The sequence below is a fragment of the Lepus europaeus genome, chromosome 7, assembly GCF_033115175.1.
Source record: "Lepus europaeus isolate LE1 chromosome 7, mLepTim1.pri, whole genome shotgun sequence".
Taxonomy (NCBI): Eukaryota; Metazoa; Chordata; class Mammalia; order Lagomorpha; family Leporidae; genus Lepus; species Lepus europaeus.
This window is the reverse complement of record NC_084833.1, coordinates 59,606,099-59,630,832: the sequence shown is the minus strand read 5'-3', so window position 1 is coordinate 59,630,832 and position 24,734 is coordinate 59,606,099. Positions and strand designations below refer to the sequence as shown.

The 24,734-nt window shown below is 40.5% G+C and overlaps 2 protein-coding genes and 1 pseudogene across 2 annotated transcripts; 2 read left to right on the top strand and 1 right to left on the bottom strand.

Moving 5' to 3' along the window:
• The first annotated feature begins 2,598 nt into the window (after positions 1-2,598).
• LOC133763791 (olfactory receptor 52D1-like) lies at positions 2,599-3,549 on the top strand. The gene has a single exon (XM_062197531.1). It carries the CDS (start codon positions 2,599-2,601, stop codon positions 3,547-3,549), a length of 951 nt encoding a protein of 316 aa, XP_062053515.1.
• A 5,352-nt stretch (positions 3,550-8,901) lies between these two features.
• Positions 8,902-11,581, top strand: LOC133763790 (olfactory receptor 52E4-like; annotated as a pseudogene).
• An 11,108-nt stretch (positions 11,582-22,689) lies between these two features.
• Positions 22,690-23,625, bottom strand: LOC133763789 (olfactory receptor 52P1-like). Its single transcript, XM_062197529.1, has one exon. It carries the CDS (start codon positions 23,623-23,625, stop codon positions 22,690-22,692), a length of 936 nt encoding a protein of 311 aa, XP_062053513.1.
• Positions 23,626-24,734: the final 1,109 nt, after the last annotated feature.

Genomic DNA, 24,734 nt, shown 5'->3' with positions numbered 1-24,734 from the left:
CCTTAGCAGAGAGCTGGATGGGAAGTGGAGCAACTGGGTTTCGAACCGGCACCCATATGGGATGCTGGTGCTTCAGGCCTGGGCGTTAACCCTCTGTGCCACAGTGCCGGCCCCCAAGACGCAGAATTTCTATTTAAAGATATATCTGGCAGTTTAAGGGGATGAATACAATGTTTCATTTTAAACTAAATATTAAAAACTTAATTCACTTTGCTGAAAAAAAATATAATTGAATTTTGCATATGTAAGGAGATATGCAATTATAGTAAAACTGACAGGAAACTGTACTGTCGTGACCTTAGAATACAGATATTAAAATTAAAACTCAAAAAACTTTATAACTTACACAATTTTCAATGTTAATATAAACTTGCAATGTATATGAGAAATGCATATTCTAATTACTAAATAAATAAAATTCAATGCATTATAGTTGGTCTTTTAATAATGCAGTTTTAGATGAGCAGAGGATTGAAGGAAGAATATTCTGTATAATCATTATACAACTGTTTAATTCAATCTTAGGTTCTACCACATTCTAAAATTCTTTATAGGAGAGAATGAGTGGATGAAGTTAATGTTAGTACACTTTCCAAAAACAAGAATATTTGACTTCTAAAGACTGGACTTCAGCAAGGTAAGAATGGAGACTGATTTCACTTTCAGAGTCTCCCAAGGCAGGGGTGGCCTCAGGCTTTTTCTCTCTTTTCTCTGTTCCTTTTGGCATGATCTCAATGTTTGAGATCATGGTCCTAAAGTGACCATACTCTAAAGCTGTTAAAGAAGACAAGAGAAGATATATTTTAAAGTTCATTTATACATTTCTTTGTTTATTTGAAAGGCAGAGTGACAGAAAGAGAGTGAGCGAGCGAGCAAGAAAGCCCATCTTCTTGTTAACTCCTTCAAATGCCCACAATAGCTGGGGCTGGACAGGCCAAAGCCAGGAACCAGGAACTCCACCTGAGTTGGGATTAAGCACTTGGCCCACCACCTGCTGCTTCCCAGGGTGCACGTTAGTAGGAAGTTGGATCAGAAGGAGAGGCAGGACTCGATCCCAGGCAGTCAGAAATGAGATGGTGTTCCAAGTAGTGCTTAACCTGCTGTACCACACACACACACTGCTAGATCTGTGGTTTTTTTTTTTTTAAATCAAACTGATGTATATGACTAATCAAGAAAACAGAAATTTACTCTATATATTGGATTATATTATAAATGTACTTAAAATGTGATGATGAGGAGGAACATTTCTTAAAATGTATATAGTGAAAAAAATGATAGAAATCACATCACAGATCCAACAAGAGACTGTCTTGCCTGATTCATAAGGAGCACTCCCAAGAGGAAATATCATTTTTCAAACATGGCCACTTACCTAAGTCTGTTAAATAATCAATTACTAAATTCAATCTTTCATTAATTATTCATTAAATATTATTTGTTGGCTTAATGTAAGGCAGAGGTGTATGTAAGGCAGAGGTGCTGGCTACAGTGAAAATAATACTCAGAAATTTCACAGTATAATGGGGAGATGGACATACACATAATGATTAAGCAGTTTTATATTTTTAAAGGGAGGCATATTGAAGATACTCTTTGCATGGAGAAAGACCTTAGAGAAGGTCTTCAAAGAAAAAGACATATTCAGAAGATTTTTAAATTATTTTTAGGAGCTTGACAGTTGACCAAATGGAATCAACTTTTCTGTGCAGTTAAGACCATGTGAAAAAGCATGCTGGTGCAAGAAACCATGCTTATAGACATGCTTCAGCTCCAATATATGGCTGGAACATGAGGTACACAGTGGAATGTGATTCTAGATAGTGCAGGATAGGTAGGCAAGAGCAAGCTCAAGAAGAGCATTGCATGTAATTATATTAGAATCCAAGTGAAACAATGAAATTAGATATCATGGGGAGAATATAACACAGAGACCATTAACAGACATGGGAAGTCATAAATGCTCGGAAGTTCCCTGAGTAAGTGACAGCAGACACCATTACAGTCCTTTAACTGAAGGGACAAGAAGAAATATGTTTACCTGACCAAAACAGAGGCAGAAAGGTGATTTAGACAGGGTTGCTTCAAGCTTGCAGTAGCCCTGCTGAGAGAGAGCTGACGTGATAAACACCTGATCTCACTTTTCTCACTACTTCCAAACTCCTGTTGATGTTTCCTCATGCCAGATACAGCCACAAGTGAGAGGATGAAGGAGTTCATTAATACATTCCATATCAATCAGCATTCCAGGAGCCAGAATGTAATGGAAAGTGGTGACGCGTAGACTAGATAAGGTTAATGCAGACATTCTGCACAGCACAGAAAAAGAAAAGTCATATATGCATTATAGTTGATTGCATTCTGTGTTTTAGAATATTTAGACATAAGGTAGAAACCTCATTGGAAGATGGAAGTGCTGCAAGTAGGCACTGTAGATACAAAATTATTTTTAGTATCCATTCAAGAAGTGAGGGAATTGATGGGGAAGAAATATAAGAATTTGAATAGATATTTAGAAGGGACAAATGGCATATAGGATTACATAATTTAATTTTCTCATTATTTTAGGAAGATCAAGCCTCTGTTTTCTGTATCATTATGCACTCAGCAACTGTCCACAATGACACTGCCTTTCACCCCTCCACATTTATTTTACTTGGAATCCCTGGGATGCAAGACAAGCACATTTGGATCGCCATCCCCTTCTGCTCCCTGTATATCCTCGCTCTGGTGGGCAATGGCACCATCCTCTACATTATCATGATGGACAGAGCCCTGCATGAGCCGATGTACCTCTTCCTGTGCTTACTTTCCATCACTGATGTGATACTCTGTTCTACCACATTGCCCAAAATGCTAACAATCTTCTGGCTCAAATACCATGTAATTTCCTTCCATGGCTGTCTCACTCAGATGTTTTTTGTGCATGCAGTCTTTGCAACAGAGTCAGCTGTTCTACTGGCTATGGCTTTTGATCGCTATGTGGCTATCTGCCGTCCACTTCATTATACATCCATCCTCAATGCCGCCATGATTGGAAAGATTGGTCTGGCATGTGTGATCCGTGGCCTTCTTTTTGTTTTCCCTTTTGTCATCCTCATTGAACGCTTACCCTTCTGTGGACATCATATCATCCCCCACACCTACTGCGAGCACATGGGTATAGCCAAGCTGGCCTGTGCCAGCATCAAGCCCAACACCATTTACGGTCTCACTGTGGCACTTTCAATCACTGGAATGGATGTGGTCCTCATAGCCTCCTCCTACGTCCTGATCCTGCAGGCTGTGCTACGACTGCCCTCCAAGGATGCCCAATTCCGAGCATTTAGCACTTGTGGAGCCCATATTTGTGTAATTCTTGTCTTCTATATTCCTGCCTTTTTTTCTTTTTTTACCCACCGCTTTGGTCACCAAGTACCTCCTCAGGTCCACATTGTACTTGCAAATCTTTATCTCCTGGTGCCTCCCGTTCTCAACCCCATGGTCTATGGCATTAATACCAAACAGATCCGCCTGAAAATATTTGGCTTTTTTGTGGAGAGGATGTAACAATATTCTCTACGTACCTCAAGAACCAATGATAAAATTATAATGAAGCTTTTATCTTCTTCAACATATCTTATCCTTGGACTACAGGTTGCTGCTTCCAGTAATCCTTGCAAATCAGCATCTTGCATTATCTGAGAGTTTTTAAAATATTTATAACTCATCTGCATAAACTGAATCTTCAGAACACCATTTCTTATAAAATTATTATGTGATCTGTTAATAGGCCTATAGGTCTTGAGTCATCCTAGACAAAAATAAGGAGGTAAGGTAGTATACTGGAAAGTAAGAGTTGGGGGCTGGTGCTGTGGCGTAGTGGGTAAAGCTGCCACTTGCAGTGCCAGCATCTCATATAGGTGCCAATTCTAGTCCCGGCTGCTCCACTTCCTATCCAGCTCTCTGCTATGGCCTGGGAAAGCAGTAGAGGTGGCTCAAGTGCTTGGACCCCTGAACCAACCTGGGAGACCAGGAAGAAGCTCCTGGCTCCTGGCTTCAGATCGGCACAGCTCTGGCTGTTGTGGCCATCTGGAGAATGAACCAGAAGATGGAAGATCTCTCTCTCTCTCTCTCTCTCTCTCTCTCTCTCTCTCTCTCTCTGCCTCTCTGTAAAATCTGCCTTTCAAATAAATAAATAAATAAATAAATATTTTTATTTAAAAAAAAAGAGTTGATGAGAAGTATTCTCTCCATGTATAGAAATACCATGTGCCAGAGGGAGGAGAAAACACTCTTAAGAGGAACTGAGAATATGCACACACACTACAGAGTAATTGAATAGATTACTGCCAGCACTGTCTTGGACCAAGAGTATCTTCAGTGAGAGCATCAGTCCTTGGCTAGAGATGGCTGTGAGAGTATGAGAGCCTCTGGATCTTTAATTAGGTTTGAAACAGATGAGAATGACTGCTGCATGCTGTAATATGAGAAACTTGGATACACATAATTACATGCGAATGCCATAGCACAAGTTTCTCAAAGAATTATTTCAAAGGTAAGCATTTTGTAGCTACTCTGACAACTCACAACTGAGAACATTTGCATGTTTCCTGATACTACAAGTGTGATAGGTTTTGCATGCAAATTAGTCTCATGGTTACTGTGGGCCAGGTCTGACTTTTTGCTTATTTTAGTCATCAGCTTTGGATATACCAGCGTTTCCAGGACACAAAGTTACCTGCTAATGCTATGCAGCCTGATAGGTTGACAAGAACCCTACTCCAAACAGCTGACCTTCATACTTTTTTTTAAAACTTTTATTTACTGAATATAAATTTCCAATGTACAGCTTATGGATTACAATAGCTCCCCCCCCATAAATTCCCTCCCACCCGCAACCCCCCCCCCCCCGTTTCCCGCTCCCTCTCCCCTTCCATTCACATCAAGATTCATTTTCAATTCTCTTTATATACAGAAGATCAGTTTAGTATATATTAAGTAAAGATTTCAACAGTTTGCACCCACATAGCAACTCCAAGTGAAAAATACTGTTTGAGTACTAGTTATAGCATTAAATCACAATGTACAGCACATTAAGGACAGAGATCCTACATGATATTTTTAAAAAATTGATTAATACTCTCATGGGCTCTTCAGCCAGATCCGAATGCCTTAAGGGCTGATTCCGAGGCCAGGGTGCTATTTAGGAATCTGCCATTCTAGGAGTCTGCTGTGTCTCCCGCTTCCCATGTTGGATCTTTCTTTCCCTTTCTGATTCTATCAGTAAGTATTAGCAGACACTAGTCTTGTTTGTGTGATCCCTTTGACTCTTAGACCTATCAGTGTGATCAATTGCGAACTGAAGATGATCACTTGGACTCGTGAGATGGCATTGGTACATGCCACCTTGATGAGATTGTATTGGAATCTCCTGGCATATTTCTAACTCCATCACTTGGGGCAAATGAGCTTAAGCATATCCCAAATTGTACATCTCCTCCCTCTCTTTTTCCCACTCTTATATTTAACAGGGATCACTTTTCAGTTAAAATTTAAACACCTAAGAATAATTGTGTGTTAATTACAGAGTTCAACCACTAGTACTAGAACAAAAAAAATGCTATAATGGATAAAGTATTGCATTGTACATCAACAGTCAGGACAAGAGCTGATAAAGTCACTGTTTCTTATAGTGTCCAATTCACTTCAACAGGTTTCCCCTTTGGTGCTCAGTTAGTTGTTGCCGATCAGGGAGAACATATGATATTTGTTCCTTTGGGACTGGCTTATTTCACTCAGCATAATGTTTTCCAGATTCCTTCATCTCGTTGCAAATGACCGGATTTCATTGTTTTTGACTGATGTATAGTATTCTATAGAGTACATGTCCCATAGTTTCTTTATCCAGTCTACTGTTGATGGGCATTTGGGTTGGTTCCAGGTCTTAGCTGTTGTGAATTGAGCTGCAATAAACATTAATGTGCAGATGGCTTTTTTGTTTGCCAGTTTAATTTCCTTTGGGTGAATTCCAAGAAGTGGTATGACTGGGTTGTATGGTAGGGTTATGTTCAGTTTTCTGAGGAATCCCCAGACTGGCTTCCACAGTGGCTTAACCAGTTTGCATTCCCACCAACAGTGGGTTAGTGTCCCTTTCTCCCCACATCCTCTCCAGCATCTATTGTTGGTAGATTTCTGAATGTGAGCCATTCTCACCGGGGTGAGGTGAAACCTCATTGTGGTTTTGATTTGCATTTCCCTGATTGCTAGTGATCCTGAACATTTTTTCATGTGTCTGTTGGCCATTTGGATTTCCTCTTTTGAAAAATGTCTATTGAGGTCCGTGGCCCATCTCTTTTTGTTTTGATGTTGTGGAGTTTCTTGATTTCTTTGTAGATTCTGCTTATCAACCCTTTATCTGTTGCATAGTTTGCAAATATTTTTTCCAATTCTGTCAGTTGCCTCTTCACTTTCCTGACTATATCTTTTGAAGTACAGAAACTTCTCAATTTGATGCAATCCCAAATGTTAATTTTGGTTTTGACTGCCTGTGCTTCTGGGGTCTTTTCCAAGAAGTCTTTGTCAGTACCTATATCTTGCACGGTTTCTCCAATGCTCTCTAATAATTTGATGGTGTTGGGTTGTAGATTTAAGTCTTTAATCCGTGTTGAGTGAATTTTTGTGTAAGGTGAAAGGTAGGGGTCTTGCTTCAAGCTTCTGCACGTGGAAATCCAATTTTCCCAGCACCATTTATTGAATAGACTATCCTTACTCCAGGGATTGGTTTTGGATCCTTGATCAAATATAAGTTGGCTGTAGATGTTTGGATTGATTTCTGGTGTTTCTATTCTGTTCCATTGGTCTATCCATCTGTTTCTGTACCAGAACCATGCTGTTTTGATAACTACTGCTCTGTAGTATGTCCTGAAATCTGGTATTGTGATACCCCGGCTTTGTTTTTGTTGTACAAAATTGCTTTGGCTATTCGAGGTCTCCTGTGTCTCCATATAAATTTCAGCATCATTTTTTCCAGATCTGAGAAGACTGTCTTTGTATCTTGGTTGGTAATGCACTGAATGTCTAAATTGCTTTTGGGAGAATAGACAATTTGATGATATTGATTCTTCCAATCCATGAGCATGGAAGATTTTTCCATTTTTTGGTTCCTCTTCTATTTCTTTTTTTAAGGTTTTGTAATTTTCTTCGTAGAGATCTTTAACATCCTTGGTTAAGTTTATTCCAAGGTATTTGATTGTTTTTGTAGCTTTTGTGAATGGGATTGCTCATGTCAAGAGCCTCAGGTGATCAATGACATCATACATAAGAGTGTTAATTGTTAAATGAACAACAAGGGTCACTGTGCACTAACTTCCCATGCGTGACCTCCATCCTCAACGAATTGCATTATAATTATGTCTAAGTGCTCACAAAAGATGTATCATTCTTGGGTGCTTTTTTAAAGTTAATTAAGTTTTAAATTTAAACAAAATTTTTTTTTGACAGGCAGAGTTAGACAAAGAGAGAGACAGAGAAAGGTCTTCCTTTTCCGTTGGTTCACCCCACAAATGGCCGCAATGGCCGGCGCTCTGCGCAGAGCTGAAGCCAGGAGCCAGGTGCTTTCTCCTGGTCTCCCACGCAGGTTCAGGGCCCAAAGACTTGGGCCATCCTCCACTGCTTTCCCAGGCCACAGCAGAGAGCTGGACTAGAAGAGGAGCAACCAGGACAGAATCCGGCGCCCTAACTGAGACTAGAACCTGGAGTGCTGGCACCGCAGGCGGAGGATTATTCTAGTGAGCCACGGTGCTGGCCATAAAGTTAATTAAGGTTTTTTTTTTTTTTAAGTAAAATTAATTTCAAGATGCAAAGACTTTCAACAGCCCTTGTCTCAACTGTTGAGGAACAGGCTTTATTTGTTTGTTGTTTTTTTCTATGCACATTGTTGAACTCTTTACTTTGGGCTCCTGTGCATAAATTTAATTGAAAATGGATCTTAGTGGAGAATGAGACTGGGAATGAGAGAGGGAGGATGAGGAGGGGTGGGAGAGTGGGTGAGAGGGCAGGCAGAATCACTATATTCCTAAAGTTGTACTTATGAAATGCATGAAGTCTGTATTCTTTAAATAAGATTTTTCTTTGGGGGAAATCAATCAATATGTAAAAAAATAAAAACATTTTTAAAAATTGGCACGAGTCTCAATTTTGTTGTTTTGTATGATTTTATGACTGTTGTTTTGTTTGCATTTTGCAGTGGTGTTGGCAAAGTACTTTTTGACAAACTTTAATAAATTTCTTCTTCTGAGTTAATGAGAAAAAAAAAATGTGGCTATATCTGGAACCAAAAACTGGACAGAGGTTGGGCCCAAAGAGGCTCTGAGAATGGAGGGCAATGGATAGCAGAAAAGGCTCTGGGAAATGTGTAGGCCAATGCCACTGATCTCAGACAAAGGTGAGACTATGAAAATTAGAAAGACTCTAGGCAGGAAAAGAATTTGAGGCTAACACCATTTTAACCAGGATATCCATCAGTAGATTGTACCTCTGCTACCTTCATGGGCACGATGATTCCAGACGTGGAGAAGTCCCCCTTTAGTTCTTAAACCTATGCATGTTTGGGAGAGAATCTTTGGGATGCTCAACTTTCTAGTCCTTAATCTGGTGCCAGATTCTGCTTAACTTTCAGCTTCTCTTCTCAAGCTCTTCCAGTTCTGGCAACAATTAAAAGGTCCCCAGAATTCCTATCTCCTGGGGGCTCAGGGCAACCTCCAGGGACAATTATGCACATTAACAGCAGTGTTGAGTTGTGTGTAAAGAGGACAGGTAGCAAGTAGCTAATTCTGGGCATCCTAAAGGGTTTTGCCCAGGTTACTTAAAGCACACCCAACCCCACAATGGATTTGGAGTGCCTGAAAGTAGAGACTGGAGATGCAGGGTGGTGAGCGTGCTCTCCAAGAGTTGAGTGGAAGTTTTCTAAGAGACATATACACACATGTGCATGCACTCGCATACATATTTGCAGAAGGTGTGGATCAGCTGCACAGTCCTTCATTGCCTCACTTTCAGGTAAGTGTTAAATGGAAGGTGGGCTCTGTTCACACTCTAGGAACCTACTCTGAGTTCCAGCTGTCCAGCACCCCACTACCTGCCTCATCCTTCATCATAAAGGCCCTCATCCCCTCAGATCCCATATCTGCTGAAAATGTAGATTGCTGAAATTGTATACAGGTTTCCTTTTTTAAAAAGATTTATTTATTTATTTGAAAGAGTTACACAGAGAGAGGAGAGGGAGAGAGAGAGAGAGAGAGACAGAGAGTCTTCCATCCGATGGTTCACTCCCCAATTGGCTGCAATGGCTGGAGCTGCACCGATCCGAAACCAGGAGCCAGGAGATTCCTCCGGGTCTCCCACATGGATGCAGGGGCCTAAGGACTTGGGCCATTCTCCACTGCTTTTCCAGCACATAGTAGAGAGCTGGATTGGAAGTGGAGCAGCTGGGTCTTGAACCAGCGCCCATATGGGATATCGGTGCTTCAGGCCAGGGCGTTAACCAGCTGAGCCACAGTGCTGACCCCTCTATACAGATTTCTATTATAAACTTTTAAGTTAATTTAAATCAACTATTTTGATGATGTATTTCATCTTTTGATTTTTTGAGGGAGTATACAAGGGTACTTCAAATGTTTATGGAAAAAAGATAAATCCATGCATAATTTTTCATAATATAGATTTCCATAAACTTTTTGAAAACCCTTCTTAGTGTATTTTTTTTGAGTTTCTTAGTTTTCCACTCAGTTTCTTTCACATCCTTCACATTATGTTATTCAAACAGAGATGCTGTTATCAATACAATTAATTGTTACAAATGCTATTAAAATATATTACTTCTGTATTATGACAGTATACTACTATACTTTATAATATATATTATCATGATTCAGAATCATGTTTGTGTATGGTAACATTCTAAGCTTTTTAATTAACATAAAAAGAACAGATTTCATTTATTTCAAAGATATAATTCTAGGAACATAAACATACTTCCCTCTCTGTTTCCCTCCCTCCCTCATTCCTCTTTCCTTCCTTTCTTTTTATTTTTTAAAATATTTATTTATTTATTTTCAAGTCAGAGTTACACAGAGAGAGAGAGGAGAGTCAGAGAGAGAGAGAAAGAGAGAGAGGTCTTCCATCCGATGGTTCACTCCCCAGATGGCCGCAATGGTTAGAGCTGCGCCGATCCGAAACCAGGAGCCAGGAGATTCTTCCGGGTCTCCCATGAGGGTGCAGGGGCCCAAGGACCTAGGCTCTCTTCCACTGCTTTCCCAGGCCATAGCAGAGAAATGGATCGGAAGTGGAGCAGCCAGGTCTCAAACCAGCACTCATATGGGATGCCGGCGCTTCAGGTCAGGGTGTTAACCCGCTGCGCCACAGCACCGGCCCCTTTCCTTCCTTTCTTTTTTCCCTTTTAATTTTTCTGATATGCTTTCCACTTACTTGCAGTCGCAGACTAAATACTTCACTAAATAGAGTGCTCAGCAAGTAAAAAGTAGAATCTTTGTTTTCATTTTAGTTGTCACTCATGTAGTCTCTTTATTGCTTTCCTCAGGTACTTTACAAGGGTGCTGCTATGAAGGCTTGCAATGCCACACAAGGCCGCCCTTCCTTCTTCATTCTCCAAGGCATTCCTGGAATGGAGGACAAACATAGGTGGATATCTATCCCCTTCTCCTCCATGTACTTCATCACTGTGCTTGGGAACTGTACCATCCTCTTCACCATCTCCACAGAGCGCTCGCTGCACAAGCCCATGTTCCTGCTCCTCTACCTTTTGGCCCTCACTGATCTGGGTATGTCCACAACCACCATCCCTAAGGTGCTATGCATCTTCTGGTTTGGGCAGAGTGAGATCAGCTATGAAGGCTGCCTGGTACAGTTGTTCTTCATCCACTCCATTTCTGCCATGCAGTCGGCTATCCTGATGACTATGGCCTTTGACCGTTATGTGGCCATCTGTGAGCCCCTGCGTTATGCCACCATCCTTTCCAATAGTCGTGTTGGGCTCATCAGCTTTGTGAGTTTGCTGAGAGCCATCCTGTTTATTCTCCCCATGCCCATTCTCCTCCAGCATATGCCCTTTCATGCCAATCATGTCATCCCCACCACCTACTGTGAACACATGGCTGTGGTGAAGATGGTGTGTGCAGACACCACTGTCAACCAGATATACGGTCTGGTTGTAGCCTTGCTAGTGGTCGGGCTGGACATCTCAGCTATTGCCTCATCTTATGTGCTAATCATCCGGGCTATCATGCGTCTGTCTTCTAAGGAAGCCCACCACAAAGCAGTCAACACCTGCACCACACACATCTGCGTCATGCTTGTCTCTTACACACCTGCACTTTTCTCTTTTCTCTCTCATCGCTTTGGCCGAGGCATTCCACCCCATGCCCATACCATTCTAGGCAACCTCTACTTCCTTGTACCTCCAATGCTCAATCCTATTATTTATGGAGTGAAAACCAAGGAATTTCGAGACAAAGTGATCAAATATAGTTGCTGGAAGAAGGAACCTATCACCACTGCCCATGGTCAGAAATGTGTTCGATAATTCAGCAGTTGTGAGTATGAAAAAGAAATACTAAGTGGATGTAATTCCTGGGGGAATTGGATAGTGGTAGAAATATGTCATACAGACAGATTAGCTGCCAGAATGTTTGTCCTTGGATAGAGAAACTATGACAGAGGACAACTTCTTGTTCTCACTAATTCCAAAGCAAGGCAGTATTTCCTGTGAAATGAAAACAATGATATATGATTTCCAAACCTGACATAATGGTTGGGCAAATGATATGTGACCGTTTATGTAAAAACATTTTAAACAATCTCACACACTGAACCTATGTAAGTTGAGTTAGAATGATTCAATATGAATTGAAGATGGAAGCAAACGAATAGTTTGTCCATCATCAATGAATGGTAGAATACCAGTTTCTTTTCCAAGGAAAAACCAAGTGTGTGGTTGTATATATATATCTGTGTGTTCAAGGACAGAGTGAAGGTGAAGAAGATTGTTTAGAGAAAATGAGAACAAATAAAGAAAGTTTAAAACTGAAAAAATTCATTATTTTATTATTACGGCTGTACTAGGCTTGCATTTGGCCAATAGGATTTGCTTCTTTGTAGGCATAGGGAATATGTTGGGGAAACAGAATTTTCAATTTCCAGAGAAACTTCAAGGAAAAAGGGAAAAATGAGAAACTCCCAGGATTAACTAAATTCATACTTAAAAAAACTTAGAGTAAACTTTTGTGCTTGTCTCAACTTATTCCAGCATCTGACAAAATTCTCTTACACACACAATTATGAGAATGTCCTGTTAAGTGTCCTAGTTATAAAAAGACATTTGAATGCTGAAAATCTTTGGTCATGGCCATTTTGCTGGAACCCCAGGAAGAAACTGCAAACAAGTAGTTGGGATGGCATCTGTAGTTCATATCCTGTAAGTCACCGCAAATGTACAAGAAGAAACAAACCCTGAATAAAATGCTATGGTTAATAATTTGTGACAAATCAATAGCTTATTGTGAGAGATCTCAAGGCAACCAGCCCATTGAACAGTTGTAGCAGAAAGCTTACCTTTCTTAGAAACATGAATTGTTTTCTGATTCAAACGGGATTGAGGTACAAAAGTAGAGAGTCCAAATACTTTGAAATGTTATCATTCTAGTTCATTTTACTTTCTTTTTTACCCTCTGGTGAAGTTTTCAAATAAAAACTAGAAGAATTTTAGCTGAAATTACAGGCAAAAGATTTATTTACAACAGAGCACAGTACATATCAACAGCAATGTGCCATGAAAGCTGACAGCAACAGCTGACTTTGGAAAAACTCAGAGAACTGGAGAAAAATCAGTAAGCATAGGAAGGAAAGCTCAATTAAGTCTGCTCTTTCTTGCTTGGGCTTTTTTCCCTTTCCTTTAAAGTTTCATTATTCTATTGCATTGATATTTGTCAGGAATGGGTGTTTAGCCTAGCAGTTAAGATGCCTGCCTCCTACTAAAACTGTGACATGACACTAAGTAAGTTGACTTACTTTTGTGTTGATAGAATTTTTCCTAATTATGCAAAGTGGAACATTATTCATATGATTCTATATCTTGGTCTAGTTTAAATCACTTTATTTTTGCTAAGTATTTAGAAGTTGAATTAGTGCAGGGTCTATTTCTTCATCACTGTCTCCTTTTATAGAAAATTTAAGCCTTGAAATGGTTCCAAGAACCAAATAAAAATATTAAGAAATAAGTATGCATAATTACATTAGTTGCTATACAAATCAATGATATACATTGAATTATCAGGGAGGCATCACCTCCGACTCGAGAGATAATAGAGTGTAGTGGCAAAAGAGTTTTCAGCATGGGAGAATCTAAGTCTTGAGTTCCCCAGAAAGGAGTGCCTAACCCCAAATCTTGTGTATGAGCGGCTTATTTGGAAATGTGATGAACGGAGTGAGTACGCGGAACTAAAACGGAGAAGAAACAAGTAAAAGGACTCATTTATCATCACTACTAGTGGAGGCTGCAGTCCAGCCCTGCCAGGATCGCCTGAGGAGCCTTAAAAAACTATGTCTCAGAGTCATCTTACCCATGGATTAAAGGATTTTACCAATCGGATTCATGGAATTCATGGGGTGCCTGTCTGGGGCTAACTAACCCATATTTCTGGATTATGAATGCAAGAAGGCAGAGCAGGTTGGTGGAGGTGTCCTACACCATGGATTTAGGAAAGTCCCATATCAGGAAATCATAGGTAATAGGTCTGACCTGAGGTCAGCTTTCTGAATATACCTACATAGATCTGTCATAGCAGCAGAGGCTGTTAAGAGGTAAGGACAACAGCGTTATGTAAAGATTGAGTAACAGAACAATCTGTGTGACTGACTATAGTGCCGACAGATTTTGGGATTAATAGAGAGCTCACACTTTCAGCTAAGATCATGAATCCACACCACAGAAGCTTTTCCTAAAGTTTTTCTATTTTTAGTACCAAAATCTTCAAAATTATGAAATTCAGTTTCTCCAAACTTTATAGCTAATTGATGTTACCTTAAAAGATGTTCTTCAAAGAAGATTTAAAAGGCTCCTAGAAAGAAGAGATTCTGTAAAGGTGCACAGTTCTCCTCAGTCTTTGTTTCTGAGTCTTATTTTTCACACAGAGCTAAGAAAGATGCTATTATAATTAGTTTTTTGCTATCTGTTATTTGAGTCATTGTTGTTAAGGGTGCTTAAGGGTTCTTGGTAAAGTGATCAAATGTGTAAGATTTATAACGTGATGTAAAAGTCTTTCTATTCCTACATTGCTGTATTTTATAGTTCTATGGATAGCGGTACTAATTTGATTATTCATAAAATAGGAGCAGGTAAGAGGAGAGAAACTGAGCAGATACACATTAGCCCAAATAGTTAATATCAGAAGAATGAGCACTGCAATTAAGTAGGTTGTGCACTGTAGGGGAAGACAACTCCATCAGAGTTTAGATGATTTCAATATAAACTATGGATACTGCCATCAGTTGTAATACAGCACAGCTATCTCAAAATCAGTCTGATTTCATGGAAGTCCCATTCTGGTACTGAAATGTGGCTATAATATAATCAGAGAAAGTGTAAGCAGTGGTTGACAAGTGATCAATTTAAAATATTTTAGTTTATATTATTTTCTTCTATCCTATTATGTTTTAGATGGCTACATTTTACCTACTTGCAATAATGCTGATAAAATTAATAAATTTGTTTTATATATTTTAGAAAGGATACTCTATTTTTTTAATAAACATAAAGCATCACAATAGTTTTTCTCACTCTATATTAATGAGACATTACATCTTGTTTAGATAACTTAAAATCCTAAAATCTAGGATTGAGCAACTAACAAGTGAATGCATGTTACAGCTTGGGGACCACTATATATCTGGTGGTGGAATATTTCAGGTTTCAACAATTTACTAAGTATGAACTTAAGAAAAAAAGAACAAGGTTTTTACATGTCTTTGATAGTTCAGAATACATAATGACAGTTAATTTCTAGGCAAAATTGAGTTATAGTTTACAATTAACACAAATGCAAGAACATTATTTTGAATTGTTTTGTTTATCCATGTGTTTACTCAATAATATTTCTTAGTGAATATTTCAAAGCAGCAGGAATTGACCTATTTTATTATTTTTTTAGCATTATAGCATTTCTTTGTGTGTTTGGTCAATGTTTATTTAACTAATCACCCATTAATGGACAGATATTTGCTTCTAACCTTTTACTGTTTAGAAAGCTATATGAAACATCATATTATACTGACTATATTTTTTTACACTAAGTATTATTACAAATAAATATGTCACAAACCATATGTGCACTTTTTACTTTCTTATTGTAGTACTTCTTGCCTAGGCATCAAAATACACAGCATGTACAAATTAAAATTTAAAGTACATAATATAAAAATCCTGTAATATGATCCCTGGCAATATTGAAAAATTGTATTTATTCATTTATTTTCATTTTATTTGAAAGACAGAGAAATAGAGACAGAGACAGAGAGGCAGAGAGATCTCCTACCTGCTCACTTACTCCCCAAATGCCTGCATCACCCTGGACTGGGCCATGCCTACACAAGGAGCTCAGAACTTCATTTGGGACTTTGTTTTGAGTGGCAGAGGTCTGAGCTATCTCCTGCTGCTTCCAAGAGTGTGCATTAGCAGGAACCTGGGTCAGAAATGGAGCAGCTAGAACTTGAATCAGACTTTCCAATATGAGATGCAGGCACCCCAAGTAGAAACCTCTCCACTATGTCCAACACCCTCCCCTGACTGGTAATATTTTGACATGTGTACTAATTTCTCAGGACTGATGTAACAAATTCCCATAAACTCGGCGGATTAAAACAACAGATTTTTTTTTTCTCTTATACTTCTGTAGGGTACAATTCCAAAATTAAATTGTCAGAAGAGCCATACTGTCTCTGAGGCAGTAGGGGAGAATTTTTCCTTGCCTCTCTCTTAGCTTTTGATGGTTGGGGGCAATTCTTGGAATTCCTTTTCTTAGAGACATACTACTCAAATCTCTTCCTCTCTCATCACACGCGTTCTCCTTGTAGATCTCTTCACAACATCATCTCTTTGTGCCCAAATTTCCCTTGTCTCATATGCATATCAGTCAGCAGATTAAGGTCCCACCTTGATCCACTAGAAATTTCATTTTTAACTTGATTATATCTGCAAAGAACTTATATGCAAATCAGGTCACATTCTAGGTGGATGTGAATTTGTTGTTGCTGTTAGTGGGGGTGTTCGTTACTCAACCCAGTACAACATGTGTCTGGACCTATTCCATGTTATATGTAAACAAATTCTACAAATATTATCATTGTAAAGTGGAATCATATTTTTTTCATAGTTTTATTTTTTTTAACTTTTATTTAATAAATATAAATTTCCAAAGTACAGCTTTTAGATCACAGTGGCTTTTTCCCCCCCATAAACTTCCCTCCCACCCACAACCCTCCCATCTCCCACTCATATTTGCACATACTAATTGGCAATTAATTTTTTAACAAAATTTATTGCAGAGGTGGAATTAAAAACACAGAGAGGGAGAGACAGAAAGGTCTTCCATCTGCTGAATCACTCTCCAAATGGCCACCATGGAAGATCTGGGCCGATCTGAAGCTAGAAGCCAGGAGCTTCTTCTGGATCTCCCACATGGGAGTTGCAACTCAAGTACTTGAGCCATCTTCTACTGCTTTCCCAGGCCATAAGCAGAGAGCTGGAATGGAAGAGGAGCACCTAGAACATGAACAGGAGCCCATATTGGATGCCAGCACCACAGATAGAAGCTTAGCCTTGTACACTACAGAGCTGGCCCCTAGCAACCTATTACTTGACTTAATATTATTTGACATCAACCAAGGACAGTACTTACACAACAATCATTTTCATAAAAATTGTTCCATTGTAATCTTTAATCAGTTTTGTGTTAGCAGACTTTAGAGTGATCCCAATTATTAATTTTTGGGTAAAAGTTTGTGGTTTTAGAATGGAGATCGGAAAACTATGGCCTGAAGACTAAATTTGACTTGTTTCCATTTTTGACAATAAGCATGTATTGAAACACAGCTAGACTCACTGGCTTACATATCATCTATGGCTGCTTATATTTTGCATTACAGTGACTGAGTTGAACAGTTGTGACAGAGATCATATCACTTACAGAGCCAAATACCAACCTTCCCCAGAAAAACCCTCCATAAAACATATCTACATAGTTAAGAGCGAAATAAAAAGTTATTTACTAAGAAACAGGAGAACAGGAGAGAATAGTTTATCCACTCTTTTATATGTATAATATGTTTTTTTTTTTCTATTTACAGGTATCTACCTACTCTAAAGGCTAGGCAGGACAGCTAAAACCCAAGGGAAAGTAGTCTTCAGAGTTTTCTGGTCCTCTCGATTGTAGGTCACAAGAATTAAAGATGTTCTTAGAGTTTACAGTTAGAAAGTTTACAGCCCAGGCCGGCGCCGTGGCTTAACAGGCTAATCCCCCGCCTTGTGGCGCCGGCACACCGGGTTCTAGTCCCGGTTGGGGCGCCGGATTCTATCCCGGTTGCCCCTCTTCCAGGCCAGCTCTCTGCTATGGCCCGGGAAGGCAGTGGGCCCTGCACCCGCACGGGAGACCAGGAGAAGCACCTGGCTCCTGGCTTCGGATCAGCAAGATGCGCCGGCTGCAGCAGCCATTGGAGGGTGAACTAACGGCAAAAAGGAAGACCTTTCTCTCTCTCTCTCTCTCTCTCACTATCCACTCTGCCTGTCATGGAAAAAAAAAAAAAAAAGACCTAAATGAAAGATCTCTGTGAGTGAGATCCCAGTGGAAAGAACAGGGCCATCAAAGAAGGAGGTACCTTTCTCCGAAGGGAGGAGAGAACTTCCACTTTGACTATGACCCTATCAGAATAAGATCAAAGTCAGCGAACTCTAAAGGCTTCCATAGCCCTGACAACTCATGACTAGAGCCTAGGGAGATTACTGACGCCATGAACAGGAGTGTCAAATTGTTAAGTCAGCAACAGGAGTCACTGTGTACTTATATCCCATGTGGGATCTGTCCTTAATGTGTTGTCTAATGTGCAGTGATGCTATAACTAGTACTGAAACAGCATTTTTATACTTTGTGTTTCTTGTGGGTACAAACCGATGAGGTCTTTACTAATTATATACTGAATCGATATTCTGTATATAAAGATAATTGGAAATGAAAAAAAAAAAACACCTGGTGTTAAATTGGAAATGGCATAGAAAATTAATTAATTTTAAAAAAATATTATGTAGGATCTCTGTCTTTAATGTGCTGTACACGGTTATTTAATGCTATAACTAGTACTCCAATGGTAGTTTTTTCACTTTGTGTTGCTATATGGGGCAAACTGTTGAAATCTTTACCTAATATATACTAAACTGATCTTCTGTATATAAAGAGAATTGAAAATGAATCTTGAAGTGAATGGAATGGGCGAGGGAGCGGGAAAGGGGAGGGTTGCGGGCGGGAGGGAAGTTATGGGAGGGGGGAAGCCATTGTAACCCATAAGCTGTACTTTGGAAATTTATATTCATTAAATAAAAGTTTAATAAATTAAAAAAAAAAGTTTACAGCTCAGAGAAGTGATCAGTAATGGTCAGAAGTTGTGGCTGGGGAAAAGGAGTACATTCATTAATTTTATTCTCAATGTCATTTTCCTTCCAAGAATCTCAAGCACATTGATATAGATTTAAAGTGATTTTTTTTAGGATTTTTTTTTTTTTTTGGACAGGCAGAGTGGATAGTGAGAGAGAGAGAGACAGAGAGAAAGGTCTTCCTTTTTGCCGTTAGTTCACCCTCCAATGGCCGCTGCAGCGGGTGCATCTCGCTGATCCGAAACCAGGAGCCAGGTGCTTCTCCTGGTCTCCCATGCGGGTGCAGGGCCCAAACACTTGGGCCATTCGCCACTGCCTTCCCGGGCCATAGCAGAGAGCTGGCCTGGAAGAGGGGCAACTGGGATAGAATCCGGCGCCCCGACCGGGACTAGAACCTGGTGTGCCGGCGCCACAAGGCGGAGGATTAGCCTGTTAAGCCACGGTGCCGGCCTAAAGTGATTTTTAAAATATAGAGTCCTTTATCCTGCCTCTCAGTTCAATATATGTTTAAATATAATTTATGCCAGAACTGTGGTTATCTTATTTCCCAATACTGTTATACTGGGGCCGATGCTGCGGCGTAGCCTGCCTCCTGCAGTGCCAGCATCCCATATGGGCTCCAGTTCCAGTCCCGGCTACTCCACTTCCCATCCATCTCTCTGCTATGATCTAGGAAAGCAGTGGCATATGGCTCAAGTCCTTGGGCCCCTGCACCTGCGTGGGAGACCCAGAGGAGGCTCCTGGATCCTGGCTTCTCACTGGTAAAGCTTCAGCCTTTGCAGCCATTTTTTTTTAATAGAAAACTTTTATTTAATAAATAAAAATTTTGAAAACACAACTTTTGGATTATAGTGGTTCTTCCACCATAACCACCGTCCCACCTGCAAACCATCCCAACTCCTACTCCCTCTCCCATCTCATTTTTCATTAAGATTCATTTTTAACTATCTTTATATACAGAAGATCAACTCTATACTAAGTAAAGATTTCAACAGTTTGTACCCACACAGACACACAAAGTATAAAGTACTGTTTGAAGACTAGTTTTACTGTTAATTCTCATAGTACAACACATTAAGGACAGAGGTCCTACATGGGGAGCAAGTGCACAGTGACTCCTGTTGTTGATTTAACAATTGACACTCTTATTTATGATGTCAGTAATCACCCGAGGCTCTTATCATAAGATGTCAAGGCTATGGAAGCCTCTTGAGTCCATATACTGTGACCTTATTTAGACAAGGCCATAATCAAAGTGGAAGTTCTCCCTTCAGAGAAAGGTACCTCTTTCTTTGATGGCCAGTTCTTTCCGCTGCGATCTCACTCACAGAGATCTTTCATTTAGGTCATTTTTTGCCACAGTGTCTTGGCTTTCCATGTCTGAAATACTCTCATGGGCTTTTTAGCCAGATCCGAATGCCTTGAGGGCTGATTCTGAGGCCAGAGTGCTGTTTAGGGCATTTCTCATTCTATGACTCTGCTGTACATCTCATTGCAACCATTTTGGGAGTGAACCAGCGGATGGAAGACCTCTCTCTCTTCTCTCTCTCTCTCTCTCTCTCTCTCTGCCTTTGCCTCTCGGTAGCTCTGCCTTTCAAATAAATAAATAAATCTTTAAAAGAATAGTGTTATACTTCATAATTTCATTTTCTTTAACTTTTAAAAAATGGAGCCTTTTCTGCCTTACAACTCTATTTTATGTCTGTCACAATACATTGTGTAATCTGTCTTAGATAACTATGTATTTAAATGATCAGGTAGAAATGTCACACACTATAATTTTAAATGTATATCAGTAAAGCAGTTCTTCATCACAGCTATATATGTTGTTCCCTATGCATGATCTAATCACCCTTGATCTCTCAAAGTTAAGGAATATCATTGCAGGAATTGGTGGCTTCCTTATCACACAAACTTCCTGGTCACAGATGTCTGAATTAGGCCTCTAGGTATATGTTTTTACTTTCAGTGCACTATTTTTTAGTATGTATCCAACAGTTCCTGAATCCTACCAAATATGTTTTCCTGCATTCTGACATAAGCACGCACATCATTGTGATCATCTTTTCAGTATTGCAAACATGTCACATTGTCCTTAAATTTTTAAAAATCATGGTGAATAAATGAACTACCTGTAGCATTATTAAATGAAAAAGTGGTTTTCAAAGACAATGAGTATGCCAGATTCCTTTCAGCAAGAAGATGCTAGTCAAAAACAGATACAGAGGGGCTGGTGTTCTGATGCAGCAGGTTAGGCTGCTGCCTGGGGTGCTGGCATTCCACATGAGCACCTGTTCCAGTACTGACTTATCCAGTTCTGATCCAGCTCCCTGCTAATATGCCTGGGAAAGCTGTGGAAGATGGCCCTTTTGACTAAGCCCCTGCCACCCACATGGGAAATTTGGAGTTCCAGTTTCCTGGCTTTAGCAAAGCCAAACCCTGACAGTTAAAGCCATTTGTGTAGTGAACTAGTGGATGGAAGAATTCTCTATGTCTCCAATGCTCCCTCTCTCTGCAGATTGGTCTTTCTTTTTTATAAAGAAACTAATCATTATTTAAAGAAAAACAAACAGTGACTGGCATTGTGGTATTGTGTGTAAAGCCACTGCTTGCAACACCGGCATCCCATGTTGGTGCTAGTTCCTGTCCCAGGTGATCCACCTCTTATCCAGCTCCCTGCTAATGCCTTGGAAAAAGTAGCAGAAGATGACCTAAGCATTTGGGCCCCAGCCACCTATTCCTGGCTCCTGACTTTGGCCTGACCCAATGCTGGCTGTTGTGATTGGGGAGTGAATCAGAGGTTGGAATCTCTTTCTCTTTCTCTCTCTCTCTACCTCCCTCCCTCTCTGTCTGTAACTCTGACTTTCAAATAAATAAATAAATCTTTAAAAAACCAAATACAACAAATTTGAAAACGTAAATATGGGACCAGCGCCATGACACAGGTTAATCCTCCGCCTGCAGCACCGGCATCCCATATGGGCACCAGTTGTAGCCTCAGCTGATCCTCTTCCAATCCAGCTCTCTGCTGTGGCCTGGGAAAGCACTAGAAGATGGCCCAAGTCCTTGAGCCCCTGCACCCACATGGGAGACTGGGAAGAAGCACCTGGCTCCTGGCTTCGGATCAGTGCAGCTCCAACTGTTGCGGCCATTGGGGAGTGAACCAACAGATGGAAGACCTTTCTCTCTGTTTCTCCCTCTCACCATCTGTAACTCTACCTCTCAAATAAATAAAATATTTAAATAAAAAAGAAAAAGTAAATATAAAGAAAACTTGGCTGGCACCGCGGCTCAATAGGCTAATCCTTTGCCTGCGGTGCCGGCACATTGGATTCTAGTCCTGGTCGGGGCGCCGGATTCTGTCCCGGTTGCTCCTCTTCCAGGCCAGCTCTCTGCTGTGGCCCAGGAGTGCAGTGGAGGATGGCCCAAGTGTTTGGGCCCTGCACCCGCAAGGGAGACCAGGAGAAGCACCTGGCTCCTGGCTTCGGATTAGCACTGTGTGCCGACCGCAGCAGCCATTGGGGGCTGAACCAATGGAAAAAGGAAGACCTTTCTCTCTATCTCTCTCTCTTACTGTCCACTCTGCCTGTCAAAAAAAATTTTAAAAAAAGAAAACTGAAGCACATATTAACTCTACACTAGGCAAGGAAAGATAATCTTGGATTATTTACAAAACAATTTTGTGCATATGAACATGAACACAGACGTGAAAGCAATCAGGAGACCCATGCCAATAGTATCCTTGCTAAATGCACATATAAAGCAAAATCTTAGGTTCCTTTCTTCTGGTACTTTAATTTCACTGAAATTTCAAACAAACTGATCCTTCATATAAGCCAAAGAAACAAGAAGAAAGAAAAGGAAATCACTGCCCCATGGTATATTCTTTCCACAGTTCATCTGGAGAAACAACTGGTTTTGGATGGCTTGGCAAAGGCATTGTTAGTGGTACTTATTGCTCATTAGCTCACATGTTTCTTGCTGGGTCTCCCAGCCTATGGAGTTCCTCTGCACATATACTTGGTCACTTTGTCACGTATTTCCTTCGTCTTTATACCGTAGATAATGGGGTTCAGCAATGAAGGTAGGAGAAGGTAAAGATTGGCAAGAAGAATATGGGCATGAGGCGGGATATTGCGACCAATGCGGTGAGTGATAGAGGAAAAGAGTGCGGGCACATAAGTGACAAGGATGACAAAGAGGTGGGCTGAGCAGGTGTTGAGAGCTTTCCAGGTAGCATCTTGGGAGTTGAGGCGCAACACAGACTGCAGAATGAGAGTGTAAGAGAGGCCAATGAGTAGTAAGTCAAGTCCCACTACGAGCAAGATCACAAAGAGCCCGTAGATCCGATTGGGTCTGGTGCAGTGACAGGCCATTTTCACCACAGCCATGTGATCACAGTAGGTGTGAGGAATGGCCATGTGACAGAAAGTCAGCCTTTGAAGCAGGAGAGGCATAGGCAGGATGAGAAGCACACCTTTGGCTAGAGCGGCCAGTCCCAGGCGTCTGACGAGAGCATGGCTCAGAATTGTGTTGTAGCGTAATGGCTCACACACAGCCACGTAGCGGTCAAAGGCCATTGCAACGAGAAGGGCTGATCGTACCACGGATGCTCCATGGATGAAAAACATCTGGGTGAAACAGGCACCAGCAGCTATGTCTCGATCATTGAACCAGAAGAGGCAGAGCAGCTTGGGCACCAGAGTCAGAGTAGATACGAGATCAACCACCATCAGCAGGGCCAGAAGCTGGTACATAGGTGTGTGAAGTGTGGGCTGTGTGGCCACCAGGAAGAGGATAGTACCATTGCCAATGAGGATAACCAAAAACATGGAGGAGAAAGGGACAGATAGCCACAAGTGCTGTGACTCTAAGCCAGGTATTCCCATCAGAGTGAAGGTCATGAAGCTGGAATGATTGAAGATTAGCATGGCAGAAATTGTTGGTGGTTGTTAAAGAAAGTTTAAGCCTGCCAATGAGACATGGGTGATGGTTGCTTTTGCTGCTTTGTGTTCTAATGACTTGCTGAGATGTAACCCAGAGAAAGAAAACAGAATGCCTCTTTGGGATTCTTAAAAGTCACTGTTAGGTTTCAGGTGAATATAAGCACTTACGTTGTTTTCACCCTCACTTCATTGTAGGGCTTAGGTTCTTTTCCGTATATGGGATGTTGTAGTGGACCTTTATTCGTACCCCTTCTGGGTCAGTATTTCTGTAATTCAAAACATTTTTCTGTGATTTTGAATAAGAAAAGGATAATTTTTTTTTAAATCTTTGATGGAAGTATGGAAGGACCTGATAGAAACATGCATTTCATATTAGGAAACCTCCGATATTTACAGAGAGAAAATATTCATTCTCTCTTGTTCCAGGAATGCTGAGTTATTTGGGAAATTTTCCTTAGGATTTTTTTAGTTTTCCTTGCTGAGATTTTTTGAGGATTCTCTCTTAAGTGGTCTGGGGGAGATACCTTTTTTTCTCCATGGGGCCTTTTGTTATGTTGGTTTTTGTTGTTCTTTGCACAGAATATGGAAGACACTTGCTTAATGTTCACCTAAGAACGCTACCAGACAGTTGCCTACAAGATACATATATATGCACTTGCTGAACAGTCTTTTGAGGTCTTTGACCTGATTTGCTTATTCATTTGAGAGTCAGAGTTACAGGCAGAGGGAAAGACAGAGAGAGGTTTTCCATCCACAAGTTCTCCCCCAACTGTCACTTTGGCTGGAGCTGGGCCAATCCAAAGCCAGGAGTCAGGAGCTTCTTCTTAGTCTCCCATGTGGGTACAGGGGCCCAAGCACTTGGGCCATCTTCCACTGTGTTCCCAGGCCATTAGTAGGGAGATGGATCTGAAGTGGAGCAGCCGGGACTTGAACCAGCACCCATATGGGATGCTGACATTGCAGGCAGAGGCCTAATTTACTAAACCACAGTGCCATCCCCCACATCTCTTTCTTCCACTGCCACTACCTTTTAAGTGTAGATCGTACTATCTAAACTTGAGGAGTTTATTTATTTATTTATTAAAATATTTTAT

Excerpts from the sequence above, each read along its gene's own strand:
- LOC133763791 (XM_062197531.1), top strand. The coding sequence starts at position 2,599 with ATGCACTCAGCAACTGTCCACAATGACACTGCCTTTCACCCCTCCACA.
- LOC133763789 (XM_062197529.1), bottom strand. The coding sequence starts at position 23,625 with ATGCTAATCTTCAATCATTCCAGCTTCATGACCTTCACTCTGATGGGA.